At 42.4% G+C, this 22,346-nt stretch overlaps 1 protein-coding gene and 1 long non-coding RNA gene across 2 annotated transcripts in view; one reads left to right on the forward strand and one right to left on the reverse strand.

Moving 5' to 3' along the window:
* PIEZO2 (piezo type mechanosensitive ion channel component 2) overlaps positions 1-3,108 on the forward strand; it is a 309,019-nt gene extending 305,911 nt beyond the window's left edge. Inside the window, exon 53 of the mRNA XM_071737144.1 lies at positions 731-3,108. Coding sequence (XP_071593245.1) covers positions 731-983 — 253 coding nt within the window. The 3' untranslated portion in view covers positions 984-3,108. The remainder of the gene's footprint in view (positions 1-730) is intronic.
* The window catches only part of LOC139793060 (uncharacterized), a 30,764-nt gene continuing 10,119 nt past the window's right edge, over positions 1,702-22,346 (reverse strand). Inside the window, exon 3 of the long non-coding RNA XR_011724480.1 lies at positions 1,702-2,766. This is a non-coding gene — a long non-coding RNA (uncharacterized lncRNA). The remainder of the gene's footprint in view (positions 2,767-22,346) is intronic.

Below are 22,346 nucleotides of genomic sequence, written 5' to 3' on the forward strand. Positions count from 1 at the left end.
ATTAATCCCCAGTACTGTTGTCTGTGAAAGTGTAATATTTGTAAGGAATAGTATTAACCTTCATACCTGCTCTCTAGTGGGAAAAAAGGCAGAAGGACCCCTTGCAATAATTTCGTATTAAAGTAAAATAATTCAAAAAATGTTAGTTTAGCTAGAGTTTAAGATCTGCCCAATCACTGATGAGTTTTGATGACCTTCCCAATCTCATAGCCAGCACCTTGGGTGTGAAACACTTCTGAAATACATCTCCACAGACAGAAGAAGGCAGGAGACTGTACCTTCCCAGGAAATACACCTTTCTGGCATGATTTTTGAGAACTCCTCATAGGGGTATTATCAAGTGAAGCTAGGTAAAAGTTAGCCTGTCACCACTTGCAAGTACTTTAATAAAAAATACTAGATATGAAACGTGACAGATCACTTACTTACCTTTAGGAGCCAGCAGTTTTGAGATTTCCCATTGTGGTTCCCAAGCAGACAGAATGTGAGACCATCACAATTAGTGACTAATTATTAATGTTCATTAGCTGTTTATGTTCCCAGATATCTGTGGTGTTTGAAGAGACCTTGTTTTCCTTCATCCTGCACCACAGCAGAAAACAGGATCCTACTTAGAAATTAATGTTGGCTCAGCTGACAGACTACATTTAACCATGTGGATGAGCTCCCTCACACTTGCCTGACCCTTTTCCAAGGCATGGTTTGAACTCTTTCCTTCTTTTCTTTTCAGCATTATGGGACTCTATGCCTCAGTTGTCCTGGTGATAGGGAAATTCGTCCGTGAATTTTTCAGTGGGATCTCCCACTCCATCATGTTTGAGGAGCTGCCCAATGTGGACCGAATCTTGAAGCTGTGTACTGACATCTTCTTAGTGCGAGAGACTGGAGAACTGGAACTAGAAGAAGACCTTTATGCCAAACTCATATTCCTGTACCGCTCACCAGAGACTATGATCAAGTGGACTAGGGAAAAAACTAATTGATCTCTTTGGTGTCACACTGCGAACCAAGTTGATTTCATCTGAATTTTAAAGGAAAAATTCAAAAAAACAAAGCACAATATTCTCATAAGAGCTAAGCCTTTTATAGTTAGGTAGCAATGATTTTTCACTGAAGGAGTCCTGGAAGCTACGGCCTTAGGAATCCATGCTGCCTTTCAAATTAAGGATCAACAGTGAAGAAGGTCGAATGATTTGTTGTTTTTAATGTGCCACTCTTCTACAATCGGGGGACTGCTTTGTGGTTTAATCAGCAAAAAGTTTGCATCTTTGTCTGGCTAATTTAATTTTCCAGATGATCATTACAATTCCAAGAGAAAAGAAAGGAGTGAACCCACAGATGACTCCAGTGTACCTTCTTAATGCTTCCTGGAGCCATAGAGATTGGATTGTGCAATATTATGCTGTTGTACATCACTGACTTTCAACCTACAGTAATGGGACACTGACTAGCCTTCAGGACACCCAAGACCCAGGGCCACAGTGGGAACTGAAGACATTCTAGCCATACCCATTTGTAGAAAAGCAGAGGTTCTGATGTACAAAGGACACTGTGGACAAGCCTCTGTTAGCAAAAAAACCCCAAAAATAAATAAAAAAAAAGTCAGAAAAACCCAACAAGCAACAATCTCTTTAAATGCCTTATTTTATTTGTACAGTCACAGGAGACATTTCCACCAAACATCAATGACTTTTCTCAGGAAAAAAAAAATAAAAGCGACTGAAACTTGACACTTCGTCAAGGTTAACCAATGGCTAGAATAGTTATGGTGAATTGTTGGGGTGTTCTGCTGGGCCATTCTCTTCAAAGTTACTGCTTTCCATTAGATGAGAAAAGAAAGTGAATTCAATGACCTAAAGAGCTACTTCATTTCTAATAACCCTTTAAAGACTGAATAGTGTGTGCTTCTCTCTGCTCCCCATGCTTTTTCCCATTTCGATGATTTAAGGCAACCATTGTTTTGCTGTTAGCTGATGTTCTTCTTCCAGTGTTTCAGGTATATGAAAATGTTTACATATTCCTAGTCACATTTTTACATCTGAGACGGGTTTTTTTTAAGTTCCCAAATATAGACATACATATGAGCTTGAAAAATGGCCTTTTTCTTAAATTACTATTATTAATGACCCAAATGGCTCATTAGAGAACATTGTAGCATGAAAATTTACCATTGCAATGTAGGTTTCATTCCATGTTAAAAGAACTATTGAAAAAAAAAATCATTGACTGGGTAGGGTATGTTAGAAGGGTATACTGTGTAGTTTTGATTCAGTAATGACTTAAAATAAAGCACATGTTGCAAAGTCATTTTAGAAGTATTTTTTCCTCTGCCTTTTTACATGAAATGGGAAAAGTTTGACATTCTTCTAATTCTGTGACAAATAAATCTCTTTCTTGTAGTTAGCTGCTATTTATTATATGAATGATTAGTTAATCACCAGAAAGAAACTAATACAACATGATTTAGTGGCACATTTTACTGCAGAACTTCATAAAACAGCACAACTAAATGAAGCTGCAACATACTCTACTCTTGCTGAGTGCTTCCATGACAAATGCTGTCACATCCATTCTATACTGTGAAAACTAACGTTTTGAGCACTGTGAAGTGCACAAAATAAAAATGGCTTCATCTTGTTGTAACAATAAAATCATTTGGTGACTGGAACTCACTGGAAGACAACCTGATTTCCTCTGAAGGTGTCTGCTCATAGAGCCAGCTAACATTTCCCAGGGGAGAGTCTTGCTCCATTCCTTCCATAGGACCTGTGAATGAAAATAAGCATATACAGGGCAGCCCTGACATAGGATCCAAGAGGGATGCTAAAATGCCCTTTGTGGTCAGATGGAGCCTTACCTGGGTGTTCAGTGATTTTAAGGAGAGCAACACTGGAATGAGAAGTGTGAGGGGTGTGATGTGTACCAGCCAGCAGAACCATGCTGCTCACAGCTGGTCCTGGCTCCCTTCCTGCTTCCTTCTCTTTAACAGACACATCCTTTCTGGTGAGCAAAATCTACCTGCAGAATAAGCTGTACAATTACTTGAGCTTTTGCTCTTTCTTTCATGGATTGATCAAACTTTGAAAATAAAAGGATTCTTCTGTTGGATTTTTTTTTCCCCCAACTTTTTTTAAACAAACTCTAGTGAAACTGGTGCCAGGGACCAGACAGCTAATTACAAGAAATGAAACATGTACTGCTGATGACCATCCCTTGAAGCCAATTGTCCAGATAAAGTCAAATTAGTAGCCAGCTTCTAGAATCAGTACAGGGGCCAGGACCATCTAATGTCTTTATTAACAACCTGGAGAACCCAACAGAGTACATTTTCAGCAAGTTTGTGGAACATACCAAATCTGGGTCATGGGAGCTTTGTGATAATGTAAATGTGTCAACTGGCCTTCTGGGGCATGAGGTGGGCAATCATTACCAGAAGGGCTGGACTGCCACTCAGGGGGACCTCAAGATGCTGGAGAAATGAGCAGCCATGAAATTCAGCTAAGACAAAGGTGAGGTCCTGCACCTGAGACAGCCTAACCCCCTTGCAGCAATTCAGGCTAGGTAGGTGGGTGGGCAACAGCTTTACAATAAAAGGAGCCAGAGGCAGGGGTGGGAGTTACATGTATATCAGCATTTCTTTGCCCTTGAGGCAAAGAAAACCAACAGCATTCTGGGTTGCATTTACAAAAACACAGCTTAAAGCCAAGAGAATTTCTTAGTCCCCTTCTACTACTTGTGAGACCACATCTGGAGAACTGCATGCAGGCTTGGGGTCACCAGTGCAAGAAAGACACTGGCATACAGGACTGAGTCTGAAAGAGACTCAGAAAGAGAACATGTTCAGCCTTAAAAATGAGAAGTCCAAAGGCACAGCCTATTGGTGCCTGCAGCTATCTAATGTCAAGATACAGAAAAGATGGAGCCAGGTTCTGCAGAGGTGCACAGCTACAGATCAAGAGTTAACAGACACAAGCTGCAACAAGGGAAAGTTTGATTAAGTAGGAGGAAATTTGTTTTCACCATGAGGGTAGTAAAACACTGGAGCAAGTGCCCAAAGAAGCTGTGGGATCTTGAGCCTTGGACATTTTCAAAACCTAACTGGACAGGCTCTCAGCAACCTCTTATTATGAGCTATGATTTGTATGGGAGGTTTGACCTGAAGCCTCCTGAGGTGTCTTGCAACCTGAATCATGCCACAGTTTTAGGATTCTGCCAGAGATGCTGCAGCTTACCAAAGACAGCGGGTTGACTGCTGCAAAAACCACCTCCAAAATGTTGGAATAAAGCCATCGAGTCCAAAGCAACAGTATAATTATAGAGAAATACTTGTACCTACAGACATGCTTTAGTAAGCCCCTGTGTCCAGTTTTTCAGAGCTGAGCACTGCCAGGGAAAGGTCCTGTTTTCTCTCTTCTACCCTTGTAATCAAGAAATTATGGCTCACAAGATGATAATGTAAGCCCTTACCTATGCAAATAGAATGGACATATGGGATTAAATGGCCTTTTAGAAGGCTACTGGATCAGCCTTAAATGGAACAGATCATCAGGTTTATTTTCCCAGGTTTCAGGACTCCTTCTCATTTAGTTCAATACAGGAGCAGCTCTTCAATGGAATAAGTCTAGGTAAGAAAACGAGAAACAGGTTTAGAATAAAATCAGTTTTGCTTTATAAGCATCAGTGTTTTTTACTTTCCTTGCAGGACTTGCTACAATCAAAGCTGCCCCAGAGGAGGTTCAGACTGGATATAAAGAAGTGTTTCTTTACCAAGTGCGTGGCCAAACACTGGAACAGGCTTCCTAGAGTGGTGATCAATGCCTCAAGCCTGTCGGTGCTTAAGAGGCATTTGGTTAAAGCCCTTGACAACATGCTTTAACTTTTGGTCAGCCATGAACAGGTCAAGGACTTGGACTGGATGATTGCTCCAGGTCCATTCTAACTGAAAGGTTCTGTTGTCAGCAATGACAAATGTCATGTCTGCAGTATTGTCACAAAAAGCAACCAACCTAGCCCACAGCTTTTGTGAAATGAAATTACAATATTTTTTTCTTTATGGGACTGACCTATGGTAGTAGTTCATAAAACACATCCTTGCACCATCGAGAGTCAGAATGATAAACCTACACTTTTCTGACCATTCATACTTTTGAGGAGGAGAAATTTCAGTGTAAGATCACTTTGCTCAAAAACTTGCCCAGTTGTGGTCTGTCAGCCTCCAAGATGGCAATGTTACAACCCCTCTGGTCTGTCCCAGTGCTCAGTCACTCAAAAGGTGAACAGAGGTTTCCCCATATCTGTTTGGTTTTTCTTCTCATAGCTTTGTAGCATGGCAATTTTTCTTTATGCTCACGATACCACTGTGTGTCTAAAGCATCCAGCAAGCAGGGTCTGCAGCCCCTCAACTCTGCTGCCCTCATCATAGGACCACTCTGGAAGTGGCCTGGCCACCAGGCACTTCTTTGGATGCCCTGGACCTTGGATCAGTGACCTAGCTAGCAGATAACCACAGCTGTGAGGTCAAACTGAAAACCACAGATCACCTTCTGGTTACCCCATATTGGCAGCATCATGATTAATAAAAGCAGCCTGATGCACACATTACTCCAGTACAGTTCCTTTGTTTAGCTGGCAGGAGTGTTGCTTTCCAGCTGCTGGCAGAGGACACGCTGAGTCTGCTGTGTTTCTTTAGAAAATGGTGTCATGGCCTCTTTCAAGGTCCAAGATGGAAAACCAAGCATGGAGGAAGGTGGCCAAATCTGATGAAATCTAATAATGGCACCCTTACTTTGTATTCCTCACAAATGTGGTGAATGCTCAGTCCAAGAAACATTTGGAGCATTTCCTGAGCCCTTGGCCATTACCTTCATGCAGAAGCTTCACAGCTCATGGGAGCCAGGAGTCTGTGAATCTGAAAGGGATTTTATCTGACTTGTGCAGTTCTCTTTCCAAAATACTTGAGCTGCCAGGGAAGCTGCTGCTGCCTGGAAAGCACCCAGTGGCTCTTTTCAGGAAATGTCACTGAGGTGCTGCATCAGGACAACAGCAACCACCCAGCCCTGCTGCTCCTCAGCAGATCAGCCTGCTCTCTTACATCAAATAAGGGGTCAAAGGAGCAGCTGTCCCTGGGCTCTGCTCCTGACGAGTTGCTCACAGCTTCCATTCACCTTTACCACACACCACGTACTTGAGGTTGCTCTCTTTATAACCCAGTTTTGATTCTCTCACATAGCAACCAGTGACAGAAGACCACAAAGCTGTAACTCTTTGTGAACTGTCACCACACCAAAGCATCCCCTTTCAATTAAATAGATTAAGTAATTAAATAATGTTAACAACACTGCCTGAAAATAGGCCCTTTAGCACTTTCTGCCTTACCTTCACTCCTGTGTAGGAGAAGGGCACGTGGCTGAGTGGCCAGGGGAGACCTCATTAATCAGAGGGGTCAGAGACCATCACAGCTGCTAGCACCACATCCACAGAAAATACAGTCTCATACTGCCCCTCTCCTTGCAAACTCAGGTGGTTCCTGCAGCATCAGGCACTAAGTTGAAGATGATCCAGTATTCCTTAGCCTCAGGTTTAGCAGCCCTGACTCACTCACAATGATGAGCTTTTATTTTTCCATTACACTCTGGAAATGGGGCTTTAGCTACAGCCTTTTTTATGGCAGCCACATGGTAACAGTGAGCATCACCCTGCATTTCCCCCAGGAATCCCCACTGTTGAATACCAGGTCCAGGACATTTGTTCCCATACAACCAACCTGTACAAGACTGTTCTAATAGGGAAGGCAGAGCAGGGAGACCTGTGTGAAGCCTGTTGGCATTTTACCACCTGATTGTAAATGACAGGGAGCTGACTGCAAATTCAATAAAGATTTTCTTCCACTTCAGATAGATTGTTTTTTCAGAGACGAAGCTAAAGGCATGGCCAAGGAGATGATGTCACATTTATTGCAGTTTCAGTCATATCCTATTTCCAGCATTTGCCTGGTAACCTTGTTTAAACAGGCACCACTTAAAATCAAAGTGCTCACATTCCAGAAGGCTGTGAATGCTGAGGATGCAGGATGGCCTTCCCAGGCCCCACAGTAGGGACGCATCACCTGTGGCCACGGCCACAAACCATCTTGGATTTCAGCTCTAAGAGGTGCCTCAATAGCAGTTTTTGTTCACAATAAAGGCCAAATTCATCAAAGAATTACCCTGAGAGGCTGAGCCTGGGAAAAAGCTATATCTCACTTGGAACTGACAGCCCTGCCCTGGTGGCAAGGGTTGGGGCAGAGGCAAGGCTGAGAGAGGAGCAGCTCACAACCATGGCATTGCCTCCATTCACATCCCTCTGCATCATATCACCTCAGCATTAGAGTTGTGTCACCAGTGACTTGAAATAGAAACAGGAGTTTCAATTAATTCTCTCAATGTTCTCTGGTTTCCACTGGAAAAAAATAAAACCTTCACTTACCATAAAGTTTTTCTTCAGTAATTTGGAACTGAAGTACATGGTAGGAGCACAAGCTAGGCAAGTTTCTCCAGGCAAAAGCTAAAGCTGCACTCCAATTGATGTGTACCTACGATGTGGTGTCTATACTGGTCATTCCTTTATCTTTAGCCATTCCAAGAGAAAAAAACAAATCCCCTCATCTCTATTTCTTTCCTATACTAGAAAACAGCAGAATCATCACCGGTGTTTGCTCCTCTGCTGGTTTTAGCTGGGGTAGAGTTAATTTTCTTCATAGCAGCTACTATGAGGCTGTTTTGAATTTGTGCTGCAAAGTGTTGATAATGCAGTGATGTTCTGCTTCTTGCTTAGCAGTGCCTTTTCTGCTTCTCATCCCACCCCAACTCTGGGCAGGCTGGGTGTGGACAGGAAGCTGGGAGGGGACAGAACTGGGACATCTGACCCCAGCTGACCGAAGGAAAATCCTATCATGCTCAGCATATAAATATGGGAGGAAAAGCAGGAAGGGAATTTGGAGTGATGGCATGTGTCTTCCCAAGTATTCATTATGGGTGATGGTGCCCTGCTCTTCTGGAAATGGATGAAGACCTGTTTGTTGATGGGAAGTAGTGGATGAATTCCTTGTTTTGCTTTGCTTGGCCATCTGGCTTTTACTTTCCTCATGTGTTTAACTCAAGCCATGAATTTTGCACTTTTGCTCTTATGATTGTCCTCCCCATCCCACTAGAGGGAACTGAGTGAGCTCTGCCTGGGGCTCAGTTGGTGGCTTGAGCAACTGTTCCCCCAGACCACAGGGAACCAAGAGACCTGCTTGTTTTCTTTCCCAGCCTATGAAGGCATTTATTCTCTTGTTATGCTCATTGATGGTCCTGATATAACTTCAGAAAATGGGAGGAGAAGCAGATTTCACCTGCAGTATGTTCTCCTCAGCTCTATTTTAGAAATCTGTGACTGCTCACACACACAGTGATGTTAGTTTGTAAGTAGTGAGGGGGCTCTGACAACACACCCAGTGCAGTAGCATCAGACCTCCCAGAAATCCCATTTGTATCCATGACAGGGCAATTCATTCAGCTCCCAAACTGTAATCAAAAGTATTAGCAGTTTTCCCTGACTTGCTAAATGACCTAATCCCTGGGTGATGCTGTGCAAGTAAAGCTGCTGCTGCTGCTCTGCATGGCATCATGCAGCATTTAAACAGAGGATTTCTACCCTGGGTGCATATGGGATATTATAGGTCATATTTTCTTGCTTCTTCCTTGAGAGGGAGGAAAACAGAGGGAATTGGGTGCTTTATGAAATGTGTGTGGAACATGGAACAGGAAAGGCAGATTCCTCATTTAGTGGCTAAAGGAGCAAAAGCTACAAATACAATACAGCCCACTGTAGTGAAGGGCTTCTTCTACAGGTATTTTTAGGGCAACATGAGAATTAATGTGGACATTTGGGACAGTAGAAAAAGAGCTGGAAGAGAAATAATATTCAGAATAATTCAAGGAAACTCCTATGATTGAAGGAGTTCTTTCAGTCCTATGTTTTAAGTTGATAAAGTTCCTGATATGAGAAATCATCCCCAATATAGCTTCAGGATTTGCTTGAGGTATGTGCTGCACAAGTGGAAAGCCATGCAAGTGGTCACCAAACACCTCATCCAGACTGACAGACACCTCCAAAAACCAGTACCAATAAACAGTTTCAAGCAGTTATTAAAAAGGAAATAATTAATTAAAATAATATTTTGCTGTAGCGAAGACTGGTTGGACAATGACTGATGACCTGGGCACCCACAGAATCTCTTTCCTTCAAGAATAGGTGGGTAATTATGCACATATGAAGGAAACCATCTTTCTTCTTCCCTAACATGCACAAAAGGACCTATACGCTTGCACCCAGCAAAATTCATGAAAATTCCAATTCATGAAAATCCCTGCCCAGGCTCCAAACTCACCAGATCATGAGTCCAAGCCAGAGTTGATTAACTAAAGGGACACATACCACACACAGAGCTCAGATATAACCATCTCCCCCTGCCTCCCCTCACTGGTAACACCACATTTAGTCCTTTCATTTCCTGCTCCTTTCTCATTTTCTTTTGTACCACTGGACATGGGGTACCACAACTGAATCCATGAGGATCCCCTGCAAGCCTAAAGCTCTTGGTGCTGTGATTACAACCTAACCCCCCTTCAAAATGTCCAAGATGGTAATTTTCAGAGGGAATCAGGGCTTACAGTGAGGACTGGAACAGGCTGCCTTGGGAAGTTGTGGATACCCCATCCCTGGAAATGTTGAAGTCCAGGCTGGACTGGGCTCTGAGCAACCTGGCCTAGTGGGAGGTGTCCCAGCCCATCGCAGGAGGGGTTGGAACCAGATGATCTCCAAGGTGCCTTCCAAACCAACCCATTCTATGATACGATTCTATGAATTTGTCACCTTCACAGGGAACAGAGGAAGCCCAGCTGTGCTGGGGTGCATGCTGCTACTTGGCTGGTTGCCAGCTAATGCCTGCTACATGACTTCAGCATCTGATCTTGCATGTTCAAGCACTAGCAGTGTGCCCATGAAACACACATTTACATGGCCATCCTGCATCTGTGCCTGTGTGGGTGTCTTCTTTTACAATTGCAGAGGAGTGCTCTATTAGCTGTCATTAATTTTTCAAGCCACTGCCTCCTGGAGCCTGGGCTGGGGCGGAAGAAGGAGCTGCCAGGAGACACAGACAGCTCATGATGATGTGACCATCAGACTCCTGTAGCAAACATTCAGGGAAAGCTCATTTTTAACAGTGTGGCAGCAAGAGTGAGGTAATGCAGTAAAATATTAATGAACCTTTTCAGCTAACATCTCTAAAGACATCATAGAGGCTAAACTTTGGAGGTCAAGACAGTGTATTAACTACATATTTGTCCAGCTCCAAAATTCTGGTTTAACCACTGCTGTGGAGAGGAGGGAAGGGAATTGGGGGGGTGGTCAGAGAGAGAAAAGAGAAGAGCAGCTATACAGCTCATTGTATTTCAAAAGAAAGCCCATAAAAGGTTAGGAAAAAATTGGATATACCTTCCTCCTTTTCAAAGTTGAAGGATTCCAGTCTTCTAAATGGTACCTTTTAAAGGTCCAAAATACTCTGCCTCAGAAAGTATCACAAAATAGGGATGAACTCCAGATACTCTAAGCTTAATACAACACTATGTTACCTAGTGCTTTGCTTTCTATTTTTCTTAGTCCCTAGCTCACCATCAGCTGAGCACAAACATGGCCCTCACTGCTTTTGACTTTAGAGAAATACAGATGAAACTGATTTTGGCCTTGTTATTCAAAAGGGAAGGGAAAAATAGAAGAAAACAGATTAGGGAACAAATAGTTGAAAGAGAAAAAAAAACCTCAAGGAATGCTTCTATCTACCAATTGTTTTGCTAGCCAAATAAACAAAGTATATTATTTAAGTCTGCTTCCAAGGGGCACCTAAAGGACACATGCCACTGTTGCATGTTCTGACTCTGCTAGCTCTATTCCTTGTGCCTAATGAGAACAATGTGGCTTTTACTGCTGGGCTCCCTGTCCCTTGTCATCAAGTTTTGTCTGCGTCAGCTCTCAGGTCCCCTTAACCACCCCTTAAAAACCTGCATGAGTTCACAGCTGCCAGAGTCCTGCTGCAGAGCTCCCAGACTCTCTCCTGCTGGTTCCAGCCCTTCTCCAGCACCACATATCCCCCTGCACAGGCAGACTCACATTCCTGTGCTAAGGAGAGACACTTGGGAGAGACTGAGCAAAGATTCTCCTTGGAAATGCCACCCTAGTAAAAGCCACTGTGAAAAAAAACATGATGGGGAAATCTAATAGAGCAAAAGATACAGTGATGCAAAGGAAAATGACCGAAGGTTGGTTGTGTGAGCAAGGAGACAAAATGCGTTTCATCCTTTTTGAAATTTATCTGAGTTATTTCTTTTGAAGTACTCAACCCATCTGGTAATTAGTTCATGATGTGTGGATTCAAGACATATCCTTAATACTTTGTTGATGAGGTCATATTTTTCCTGCTTGTTTTGCCTAGACAGACTCCACAGCCATTCCTCTGGGGCTGTAGGACTTACGTAGGTGCTTCAAGTACTTTCAGAAAAAAAAATGAGAAAAAATGTTGGTGGTCTTGGTTGGGGTCCAAATGACTGGAAGGGCACTGGTCTCTGCCTGGTTTTCTGACAGATGCTGAGTCTGTTGGTCTGTAGCAGAACGTGGGTGCTCAGAACACAACCCTTGCATTTTTCTTTTCCCCTGCTCCAGCCATTCCTTTCAAGTATAGATTCAGATGACACCAGTTCTCCTCCCAGAGACATCCAGGGAGGTTGTTCCTACGATGCACTTTGTCATGGTGTCCTAGGCAGGGGCTGAGGGCTCCAACCAAAGTTGACATACCCAAAGAGAGGGTGCCACCTTCTGCTGAGCTTTGTAGGAAACACCTCAGAACCAATTGTCCTGGCTGCAGCCTGGGCAAGACAATTTCAATGCCTGCAATCTAATCTTTTCCTGTTGCCAGGCATGATACCCATGCACCAAGCTCAGGCTCCTGGACATCAAATAAAGAGCAAGCCATGAGGAGCAGTGAAGATGGCATCTTCCCAGCTCATTGCCTCTGAGCAAATGTTAGACCATTTTTTTTTTGCAGCTCAGCACTGCACAATGAGGTTTCCTTCACTCCCAACTGCAAGAGTGTGAGCTAAAGGAAAAAGGATGAAGGGATTCCTGGGAGCAGGCTGACTACAAAACCAACCTGAAAGGGGCTGAACTTACTCTAGGGATTAGTGAGTAAGAAAAGAACTTTAATGCCTTGCAGGTCAGGAGCTGAAAAAGTCCATTGAACAGGCAAAGGAATTAACTTGTTTAAAAAGTCTCTGCAGATGGTGTTCTCATTTTGAAATTTGTACTTCATAGTTCTGCACTGGTTCCCATCAGAACTATTCAACAAGTAAACACTTGTAAGCCTTCATTTACCACAGCACTTCATCTTTTAATATTAAGAGGTCACATCAGCAAGAAAAGATGATTATTTTATTTGCATGTAAGGCTGCAGTTCAACACAGGTCTGGAAAAAGAATGAAAACCACATACATGCATATTCTGCCAGTCACTTGTTGAAGGGAATCTTTGGTCATTTGACAGTGGCACAGATCATAACAAGTAGCAATCAGTGAGAGCCCATGTCTCTGGCATGAGGGAACATACTGCTCTGAGGAGAACATGGGAAGCAGGTTTTTCATCCCCTCTGTGTGTCCCTAGAAGCCACAAGGACAAACCTGTATGCAGGCTCTGTGTTAGCTCTCAGGGAAAAGTATTTTCAGGAATATGAATCATCTCCAAGGCAGATTATGCACATGAACAATAGTAAGATAAAGGATTCCAAGAAGAAAAAGAAGTTATTAAATATTTTTCATAAGACCACACAGCTGGTTTTTCTTTTTTTATTCCTGAAGAACAAAAAGTTCTAGTAAGGCTACAAAAAGCCAGACAAAATGCCAGACAAAAAGCCACAAACAAACACCACCAGCCCAAAAAAACCCAAACAAAACCAAAATCCCACACTCAAACATATGCTGGGGAAATAAGAACAGTGATTTAACACATTCATGCTCTCTATTTGGCAAAGCAGGCTGCCAGCTTGCGTGTGCTCTGACTTGGGGCATCTCCCTCCACTGACCGTGCAAGGAGTCCAAGTGCTAAATTAAAGAATGAAAGGATGGAACTAAAACTGTGTATGTGAATACCTTCAACCAAATACAGTTCTTAGCCCTGCTAGTTTTAGACATCTGGTCTAGCTTTCTGTTATATTTTTATTGTCCAAGTTAAAGATAAACACACAGAACTGTGATGTCTCGTTCACCTCAAATCATGTTGGCATCACTGCTTGGATACTATAGCAACAGGTAATATGGAAAAATGATGCAAGGCTGACCAGACATGAAGGATTGTTAAAGGAAAAACATCAATTTTACTTCTGAGAACAAATCAAATGCAACCACTGGTGTTTACAGAAATGTGTTTTCAGTTTCATCTGGCATCACCTTTTTCCAAAAACATTCCTCCTTTGCTATTACAAGTTCATCTGGAAGGTCCTCAAAGCATAGAGATTAGCCAGCTCTCAGTACACTGCATCTTGCTGCTGACTGTGAACTGAATCTTTTTTTGGTTTTGTTTTTCCTCATCAGTTTTCCCATCAGTTTTCAGTTTATAAAACCTATCAAGACAGATCAAAATAGATCAAGGACTGTTGTACCTAATCAATGGCACAGTTTGGCTGCATTTCACCAAGACTCAGACACTGTGAATCGGCCTGAGCCGATACATTGTCCATGACTTTCAAAACCCTCTTTCCCTAGAGCTGATCTATCAGAAGATTAAATCTGCTGTGTTCTGTGTGTATAACCCCTAATTCATATAAACCCCACAAAAAAAAAAAAAAAAAAAGAGGCTGCAATAAAGAGGAAAATGAAGGGGTGAGAACTTTAAGAAGGGGGAGATGGGGGATGACTGATGGAGGTGACCAAGGCAGCTGCAGGTACATATAGCTGAAAAGGACTTTGCACTGCACCTCTCTTTTCTTAATCCTACAGATGCTATGGATGAGAGCACGGTGTGACAGCCAGCGTGGCCATCACAAAGGCACCAAGACTGATGGAGAGCAGACCTCTGCCCAGGTGCACTTGACTTCCAGACAGGCAGACACCACCAGACTGCTACAGGATGCACAACAGGGACACAGGTTCCCTTTCTCCTACCACCTCTGCCAGTATAGTTTAATGACATCACCTAAAGAAGGAAAAATAAACCCTAGCAATTCACTTCTATTTTTTTCTTTTCTTTTTCTTTTTTTCTTTTTCTGCAACAAAAATAAGCACACTACATTTAAGCAAGACTTGGCAATATTTTTTTCATTTGTATAGTTAGATTTCAAGCCAGCTGGTGGAAGATTAGGTCCCTCATGCTGTTTAAAAATCCATACATTATGTTGTTGACATGATAATTAAGACATTTACCTGCAGGTGTTTACAGCTTTGTTCTATTTCTATATTTAATGGAACAGTCAGATTGAAAAATTAGTCTCATAGAAGTAAAAAAGTCTGAAGTATGGAATCCTAAAGAAACTTGTATCCCACTTTTAAATAAAACCAGAGGATAAGTAGTTCAGACATCAAAAGCAGTAAAATTCAGGAATTATTTTTTTTCTTTTTTTCCTATTTTTTTAAAAGTAGACTATTTCAACCAGCAGAATAGGATCTGAACTCTGAACTGCAATACAAGAATCCAGTAATTTCTGTTTCTGGAAGGTACCTCTAGACTTCCACCCTCTCTCATAGCTACCAACCAGTAAACAGGTGCAGATGAACTCCCAGTACCTGTTGCACAAACCCATCCTCTCTGCATAGGACCACCTTCTGCAATGATCACAGCTGTAGAGAAACAATTCTAAAAGGGATGGGAAGCCCTTTTGAGCCATTGTAGTCAGTCAGAAGGATATTTCTACTGGTACACTAGAACAGCTGGTCCTCTATCATGCACACATCCTGAGAAACATCCATACCAGGAAAAAAATAAACAAACAAACATAACAAACTTCTACAGAAATAATGACTATAAGACACAACTGAACTGACTGTACTGCAATTATTAAGAATATTATGCTTCTCCCCATGACACCCCCTCCTCCCATACACTTTCCTTCCCCTCCTGGCACTCCCTGGAATGCTCACTAGGATCCAGCTTGTGGGACAAACCTACATTTAATGCATTTAATGCCACATAGATAAGTGGCTGTAGAGAGGATGGAGCCAGACTCTTCTGCAAGGTGTACCATGATGGGACAAGAGGCAGCAGGCAAAAACTGCAACACAGAAGATTTCTTTTAGATAGAATTTCTTTTTGTTTACCACAAGAGACACAAAAAACTTGTGGAAGCTTTGTCATTAGAGACCTTCAAGGTACAGCCAGACAGCCCCAAGCAAGCTGACAGAGCTACAAGCCTGGTCCTGCCTGGAGAGGGGCTGTTCCTCTGAGCTCCAGAGGTCCCTCCCAAACCAAACTGATCCTGTGTTCCTCAGTTCTGGGTTCTGCTTTGTTCTGTCATAGCTCTGAGTCCAGCATCTTGCTGTGGAACTATTCTACTTAATTTCTCTCTCTCTGTGACCAGATCAGACTCTGTTTTTAAAGATGCCTCTAACATCTTATCTTCTTGCTCCATCTCCTGGGGAACTTTTATTTCTTCAAATTTTATCCCTGCAGAAAGTGCTGATTGCATTTAAGATGCAGTTATTTCTTATTAAATCCATCTGGGGGCTGATTATAGCCAACAAAATGGCCAAGAGTAGTTTTCAATAGGAATTCCAGTTCTGTCAAAAACAATGTTTGGGTGAAGTCTTATTACTGATTAAATTCTTCAGAACTCAGCAACCAAAACAGATCTTGCAATCCACTCTCCCAGAATTTTACAGTCACTGCTTTTTCTGACAGTCTTTGCATGCCTCTCCCTCCTTTTCCCTGCCCTGAGAGCACATTGGCTTGGAGGGTAGGAGGTGAAAAGAGACGGGGCGGGGGAGAAAGTTATTTTTGGTGTTCAACTTTTTATGGCATTCCTGTCCTACAAAACTCTTTGGAGCTGTGTCTCTCACCCCAGGTCAGAACAAAAACAGTTCTGCAATCGCAGAGAAATTTCTTTGTGAGATTCAAGCTGTCCAGCTGCCAGATGGTAGCAACAATGTCCCACAGCTCTGACCCACTCAGGGCCCTGAGCATGCATGAAGAGCCAAAGGATAAAAGCTGCTCATAAACCCACTGGATGCTTAAGCCCACATTCATCTCTGAGGCTAAACTCCCTCAATGGGAGCTTTCCTTGACTTGAAAAGGCTGAGCTCAGAGCCCCTGCCCCGTGCAGGGTGGCAGTCTAGACGTGATGGGGTGGGTGGGCAAGAAAGGAGACAATGAGGAGGCTGGAAGAATGGGACCTGCCTTGCACTTTCTTCCAGGAGGCTCCTTCAGACTCCAGCCATCCCTTGGTGCTGCCATGGCACCACAAAGCATTGGCCCTCCTGGGCCTGGAAGGAGCCAAATGTTCAGGCAACACGTGAGACATCAGGCATCACTACAAGAAAAACTTGAACCTCCCCAGAACAGACACCAAGTTTTAGGGAAGGCAAGTGAAGTATAAGTCTAACCACCAGAAATGCATAGCTCATCAAGAATTGCCTCTCTCTTTGCATCTTCAGTATCAGCAATGCTTGTTAAATGCAAGATCCAGACTCTTAAAAAGCTCTTTGGAGGCTTTTACGGCAGTAATTTTCAGTGTATTGCTTAAAAGCTGTAAGTCTGCTTACTCAAAGTACCACAGAGGTGCAAGCCCCAGAACAGAAATGGGGTTTAGGGAACGGGTCCATGACATGATTTCTCAAGACTTTAAAAAAAGAAATTTAGTTAACTTTTTTATCTTTTTGCAAACAGAGCAACTCAAATAAACTGAATTATCACATATGCCTCTCCAGACACCATTCAGCACCTAATTTGGTGGTAAGATTATAAACACCATGTGTTGCAGCAGTGGTTGAGCCTCAGTCATTGAATGTTAGATTGTCTTTACATCTTCACATCAATGGGATAAAGAAATTGCACCAAGAAAGCAGTTATTTCGTTGCATGAGGCTTATGCCACACAGAAAATAATTAAAGTCTACAGAAAATGTGAGTTTTATGTGTCATGCAAAACACATCATTTTTGCTCTGATTCTTCAGTAACATAAGGCAGAGGTTGCTCCTTGCTGCTAAGCTACAAGGAAAATGACAAGGTAAGCAGATCCCTGCTTTAGTAAAGCTGTTTGGCTCTTGCTTGGAGACAGGCACAGTCTTTCCAAACTCCCAGAAATCAACCTTCATAATTAAATGAGCAGGAGATCTTACAGGAAAAGAGGGAAAAGAGAGGATAGGATTTTACTTACCCGTGCTAACTATTTTGAAATAACCTTGACATAAGAATTAAATGTAATACAGAGTGGGAAAAGTATCATTTATGAATGCATTGTAATAAGCAGGGGGAAAGTGCAGAGAAATACTTCTTCAGCATCCTAGAGATAAGCAACTTCCAAAAAGAGGAATGAGCTAGAAGCAGAGAAAGTAGACATTGCTCAGTGATGTGTTAGTTTATTTTTAACTGGATCCCAGGGATTACACAGAGACATCCAGCTGAGCTGGAACCCACTCCTAGGAGTTCTAGGAGCTTAAAATATGGGCTCTGCAACTGAGAAGGCCAGATCTCCTTTTTGGCCAAGCATTTTTCCAGGACTAGTAGAGGGAATTGCCCATTCTTCTGACTTATCTAACTTTCAAGTTTGCATAGCTGAGTCTCTGTGTGCTCACCACTAGCAAACATTTTGTTTATTTGCAGCTTCCATGCTCTAAGATAAACCAGACCAGTAAGACTTAAGAAATGTGAAATAGTGGAGCTAGTTCTAGCCAGAGGCAAACGAACAGGTCATCCCAGTGCCTGTTTGAAGTGACTGGCATCATCTTGTAATGAAAATTGAAGGAAAGTGATTCAAGCACCAGGCACACCTTTATCTGAAATAAAGTTGATGGGAGCACTAGATAGATGAACACAGAGAGGGAAAGCCTAAGAAGGGATGCAGACCTCGTACCAGTACTGGAAAAGCAACAATTGCATGTAGATTTGACAAGATTATAAAAGAGACTTCATGTTTGATGTCCTATATATACAAGCTCATTTGAAGAAGTTACACTGTACAGTCCTGCAACTGATATCATTTCAGTGAGCCTCAGCCTGTGAACTTCTATTTCTTGGATCTCAGTCATGTACAGCTTTGACCCCACATTCGCACGTTCCAGCAGCTGCTATATTTTCTTTAGCATTCAGCCTTCTTCAGCTTTCATCACAATGCTCTCTAATCTGTTTCAGAACTGATCTGGCAAAGGAATCCACATTGGAAAAACTGCATGCAACAGCTCCCTAAAGTCTGCAGGTCTTACGAGTTTGGAGGACTTCCAGTCCTCTCCCAGGGATTCCCCAGCTCACACTCAAAGAAGTTTCAGACAATTGGGCTGACATTAAATAAAATTTAACTCCCTAATTCCCCAGGGGCTGGAATAAAAAGGGAAAAATACATCTAAATTTTGGAATACGGGTGATTATTCAACATAGAAGAGCTTCAGATGGCCTGTGGAGTTTGCTGCTGTCACAGCAGGATGGTCCATCCCAGCTCAGCTGTGGCCATAAGCAACTTGCTGCCTCACAGTCCTTACAAAAGAAAAAGCAAAATTTGTTGTAGGAACTGTGTGCTTTCAGATAAACTGGCAGTTGGGGAGTGGAGGAGACAGGTTGGCACTGCACCTTTAAGTCTCACTTCTAAGGGAATAAGTGTTAACAGCAGTCTTAATTAAGGAGAAAGGCAGTAATGTGGTAGCTTTCAGCAGTGAGGTTCCCTCCATAGAAGTCTTCTTTGTAGCAAAGTCTGAAACTGCAGTCTCTCTCATCAGTTATTGCACGTAAGGCACCAGGAAAGAACAGAGATTCCCAGCCTTGCAGCACAGCTTGGGAAAACACATTTATAGCTTATTCATGTGCATGATGTGGCATCCTGCAGCATGCTTAAGTGATGCTGCATTAAAGAACTGCTGTATCTGCTACTTAAATGCATATATTTCTATATATTATGTATCTTCTTATGTATTGGATACATATGGATTTGTTACATTAGTGGGTTTGTATTTTTTTTTTTCAGCAGAGGTGGACTTTATGTCATTTTTGATTAAAAAAATATTTCTGGTTTTCCCTCAAGGAAGGCTGTTTAGGGAATATTTTAGAATAAAGCAGATAGGCTAAGTTTACATGGTAGCTGGTCTCTTCTATTAGGACAATCCCAGCCACAAGCAATTCAGAGCAGTCCATCCAAAGCCCTTTCCAGTAGCACACAGCAGTCAGCAAGCAGCAGGTTCTACCCAGACCAGCAAAACAGTATCCAGCTGACATCATGAAAGAATGCAAGCTGTCACAGTCCTGCATTTGTCAACCTTGCTCTAAAGCAATTGACACCACAGACAAACACAAATCACATGTTATTCATATGAAGGATTCAGTACCCAGTATCAAGCCTGCTCATAGCCACCTCTGCCTGGAGTGCCCAGCCCCAGGGCTTCTGGTGGCTACAAAGCAGGAACAAGGACTTCGCACAAAGGCAAGGCTCAAAAATCCCCCCCATCTTACCAGACAGACTTGTTTCCCTCTTTCTCTGACAGTGCAGATAAACAGCTATAGAGCTGTGCTGTGCAAGGCAATGTGCCCTTTCCCCATGGTGGTTCTGGTCCACTTCAGTCCAGCTGGAAAGAGGCCCAACACCTTCACAGCCTGACACAGATGGTCTTGGACCCAGAAAACACCACGACCAGCTTTCCAGTTGGCCTCAGGTTTAAGAGGAGCTGCTGCAGCTGCAATAAAGGGTTTGCTTGCTGAATAGAAGAGTATGCTTATTAAAAAAAAAGTCAGTCAAAGCAGGACAACAAAGCCAGCCTGGGCAACAGGGAGAGCCTGGGGAACTGTTCAGAACAGCAAGCCTGTTTTCGTGATGGCTATGCACAATATAAGATAAGGGATCTATTTTTTGCAAACATCTCTGGTAATGGGAGCTTCACTAGAGAGCTCTGCCATGATCTTGCCTCACTTCATAACCAAGACTTCTGTTAACACTTCTTCCTTCAGAAGAAAACAAAAAAAAATTCTTGGCATTATTACTTTAAATTAATGCAGAACTACAAACCACATCCAGACAGTAGCAAAATACAAATTGAAATGATACTGAAATGCAGAAATCTGTCACCCAGCATCAATTCATGCAGGAACTTTAGCTTTTAATTTTTACAATAGTAGGCATTAATGACTAAAATCATCAGGCTTAAAAGCCTAAAACAAGCGGAAAAAAAAACCCGAACAAACCACTGTCTCAAATAGTAGTAGCCTGCTACTCTGGAGAAAAAAGAGTATTGATTTAGCTTCCTACATAAAATTAGTATCTGCATGCCCTGCAGGCCTCTAATAGAAATAGACTGCATAGGCTAAAGATGTTTCTACACTGAGTGGAAAGATCTTCCATTAAAAAATATACTAATCATATTGGCATATAGTGCTTTTATTAAGACCAGTGCAATGGTGTTATGTTAAAAAAATAACAATAAAATCTTAGTAGATGAAAAACTAATTTCCACCTTCACCATACACTTGGCTATTCATTAGTGTCAGTTAACTTTGTTAAGGACTCCATCAGCTGGAAACGAGAGCTCTAGCCTTTAAAAATACTAATAAAAAAGCCATGCATACATACACAAAAGTTGCTGCCCACCCTGAACAAGAAATATGGCAATGAAAGAGTATAAACCTGCTGACAGCACTCTGCACAAAGGCAGCTTCACACGCCTCATGCAATCACTAAGACTTAAGGTTCAGTAATGTAAACAAGATTTGAGATGATCTATGAACATCCAAAGTGATGCTTAACTGTGCATTGTGCACTGTACCACTGGGCACATGAGTAAACTCTTTCATGCAGCTAAATCAGCACTTAAAGGATTCCTGCCCAACTCAAAGCAATTCTCCAGATACCATTCTCCAGATAGTTCATTTGACTATGAACTACTTTTAGAATAAAATCTTGTTGAGTCTTGCTACATGCAAGGGATTCCCTCCCAATTCAAAGTAATTCTCCAGATATTATTTGGCTATGAAATACTTTAGGAAAAAATCTTGTTGAGTGTTGCTATGTGCAAAGGTATTACAGGGCTCTCTTGGGGCTCCTCTTTGCAGTCAAATTTAAATGTTTATCTTTCCTGTTACTGCTGTGTGCACAGGATTGCAGTTTAGACCTGAAGCGCAGGACTGAGGGTAGGTTCCCAAGCATCTCCCTCTTACCAAACTCTGATTTGTGTTATGGGATGGTTTTGTAGCACACGAGCTGAGTTCCTTTTAGCTAATGCAGAGGGTGCACTACAAGTATGCATTTAATGTGCCATAACAATTTATAGACAAAACAATCCAAGGGACCAAATTTTCCCTCATCACTTACCCCTCTGGGGAGCAAGTGTAACAGTGTCAGGCATGGACAAGTATGGAAGATCCACAGGACCAGATAGAGCTAGCTCTTGATCAGTGATGCCTTCATTAGGGACCTAGAGAGAGCATTAAATGCTTTGCTAACCCCACAGCCTACAAAGCTGTTGGCCTCAGGATCAAATCTATTTCCTCTCCAAACAACCAGAAACATTACTCTCTAGGTCAAAATAAATCAACAGGTCACATTCAGAAGTTTTAGACCAAGTCAGTTTACCTAAGAAACATGACTTCTAGAAAGGAAGAAAACTCCTTTCAGCTTCTCATGGCTGAAATACTTCATGGCAACATTATAGCTTCAACAAATTCCTCTCTAAGAGGAAAGATTTCAGGCAAAAATTAGAAAGGATTTGATTTATAATGGAAATTAAAGTTAAAACTAACTGGCCAAGTTTTGGTTACACTGAATAATACTTAGCACCTACACAGGAAAATTCCCCCTGGCTGCAGTCAAAGCAGATCTGAGGCTTTAAACATGCAGACCCTGCCCCAGATCCAGAATAGCAGTGCTAAAAATTAGGTGTCAGACTGGGACATGCCCTTCTGGTGAGAAAAGGGGAAAAGAACAGTATGCACAGAGCCCCATCTTACTCCAGGGTATAAGAGCTCACTGGCTTTGGCTCCCAAGAGGAAAACTGACTTTGCACTTTCCCCTCTGGGCAAAGGACGAGCAGCACTGGAGGTGCCTAAGTCAGTGTTGGAGCTTGGAGTTACAGGGAGGGGGCTCAGGGAAAGCTGTCGGG

Source organism: Heliangelus exortis, chromosome 2 (genome assembly GCF_036169615.1).
Source record: "Heliangelus exortis chromosome 2, bHelExo1.hap1, whole genome shotgun sequence".
Classification (NCBI taxonomy): domain Eukaryota; kingdom Metazoa; phylum Chordata; class Aves; order Apodiformes; family Trochilidae; genus Heliangelus; species Heliangelus exortis.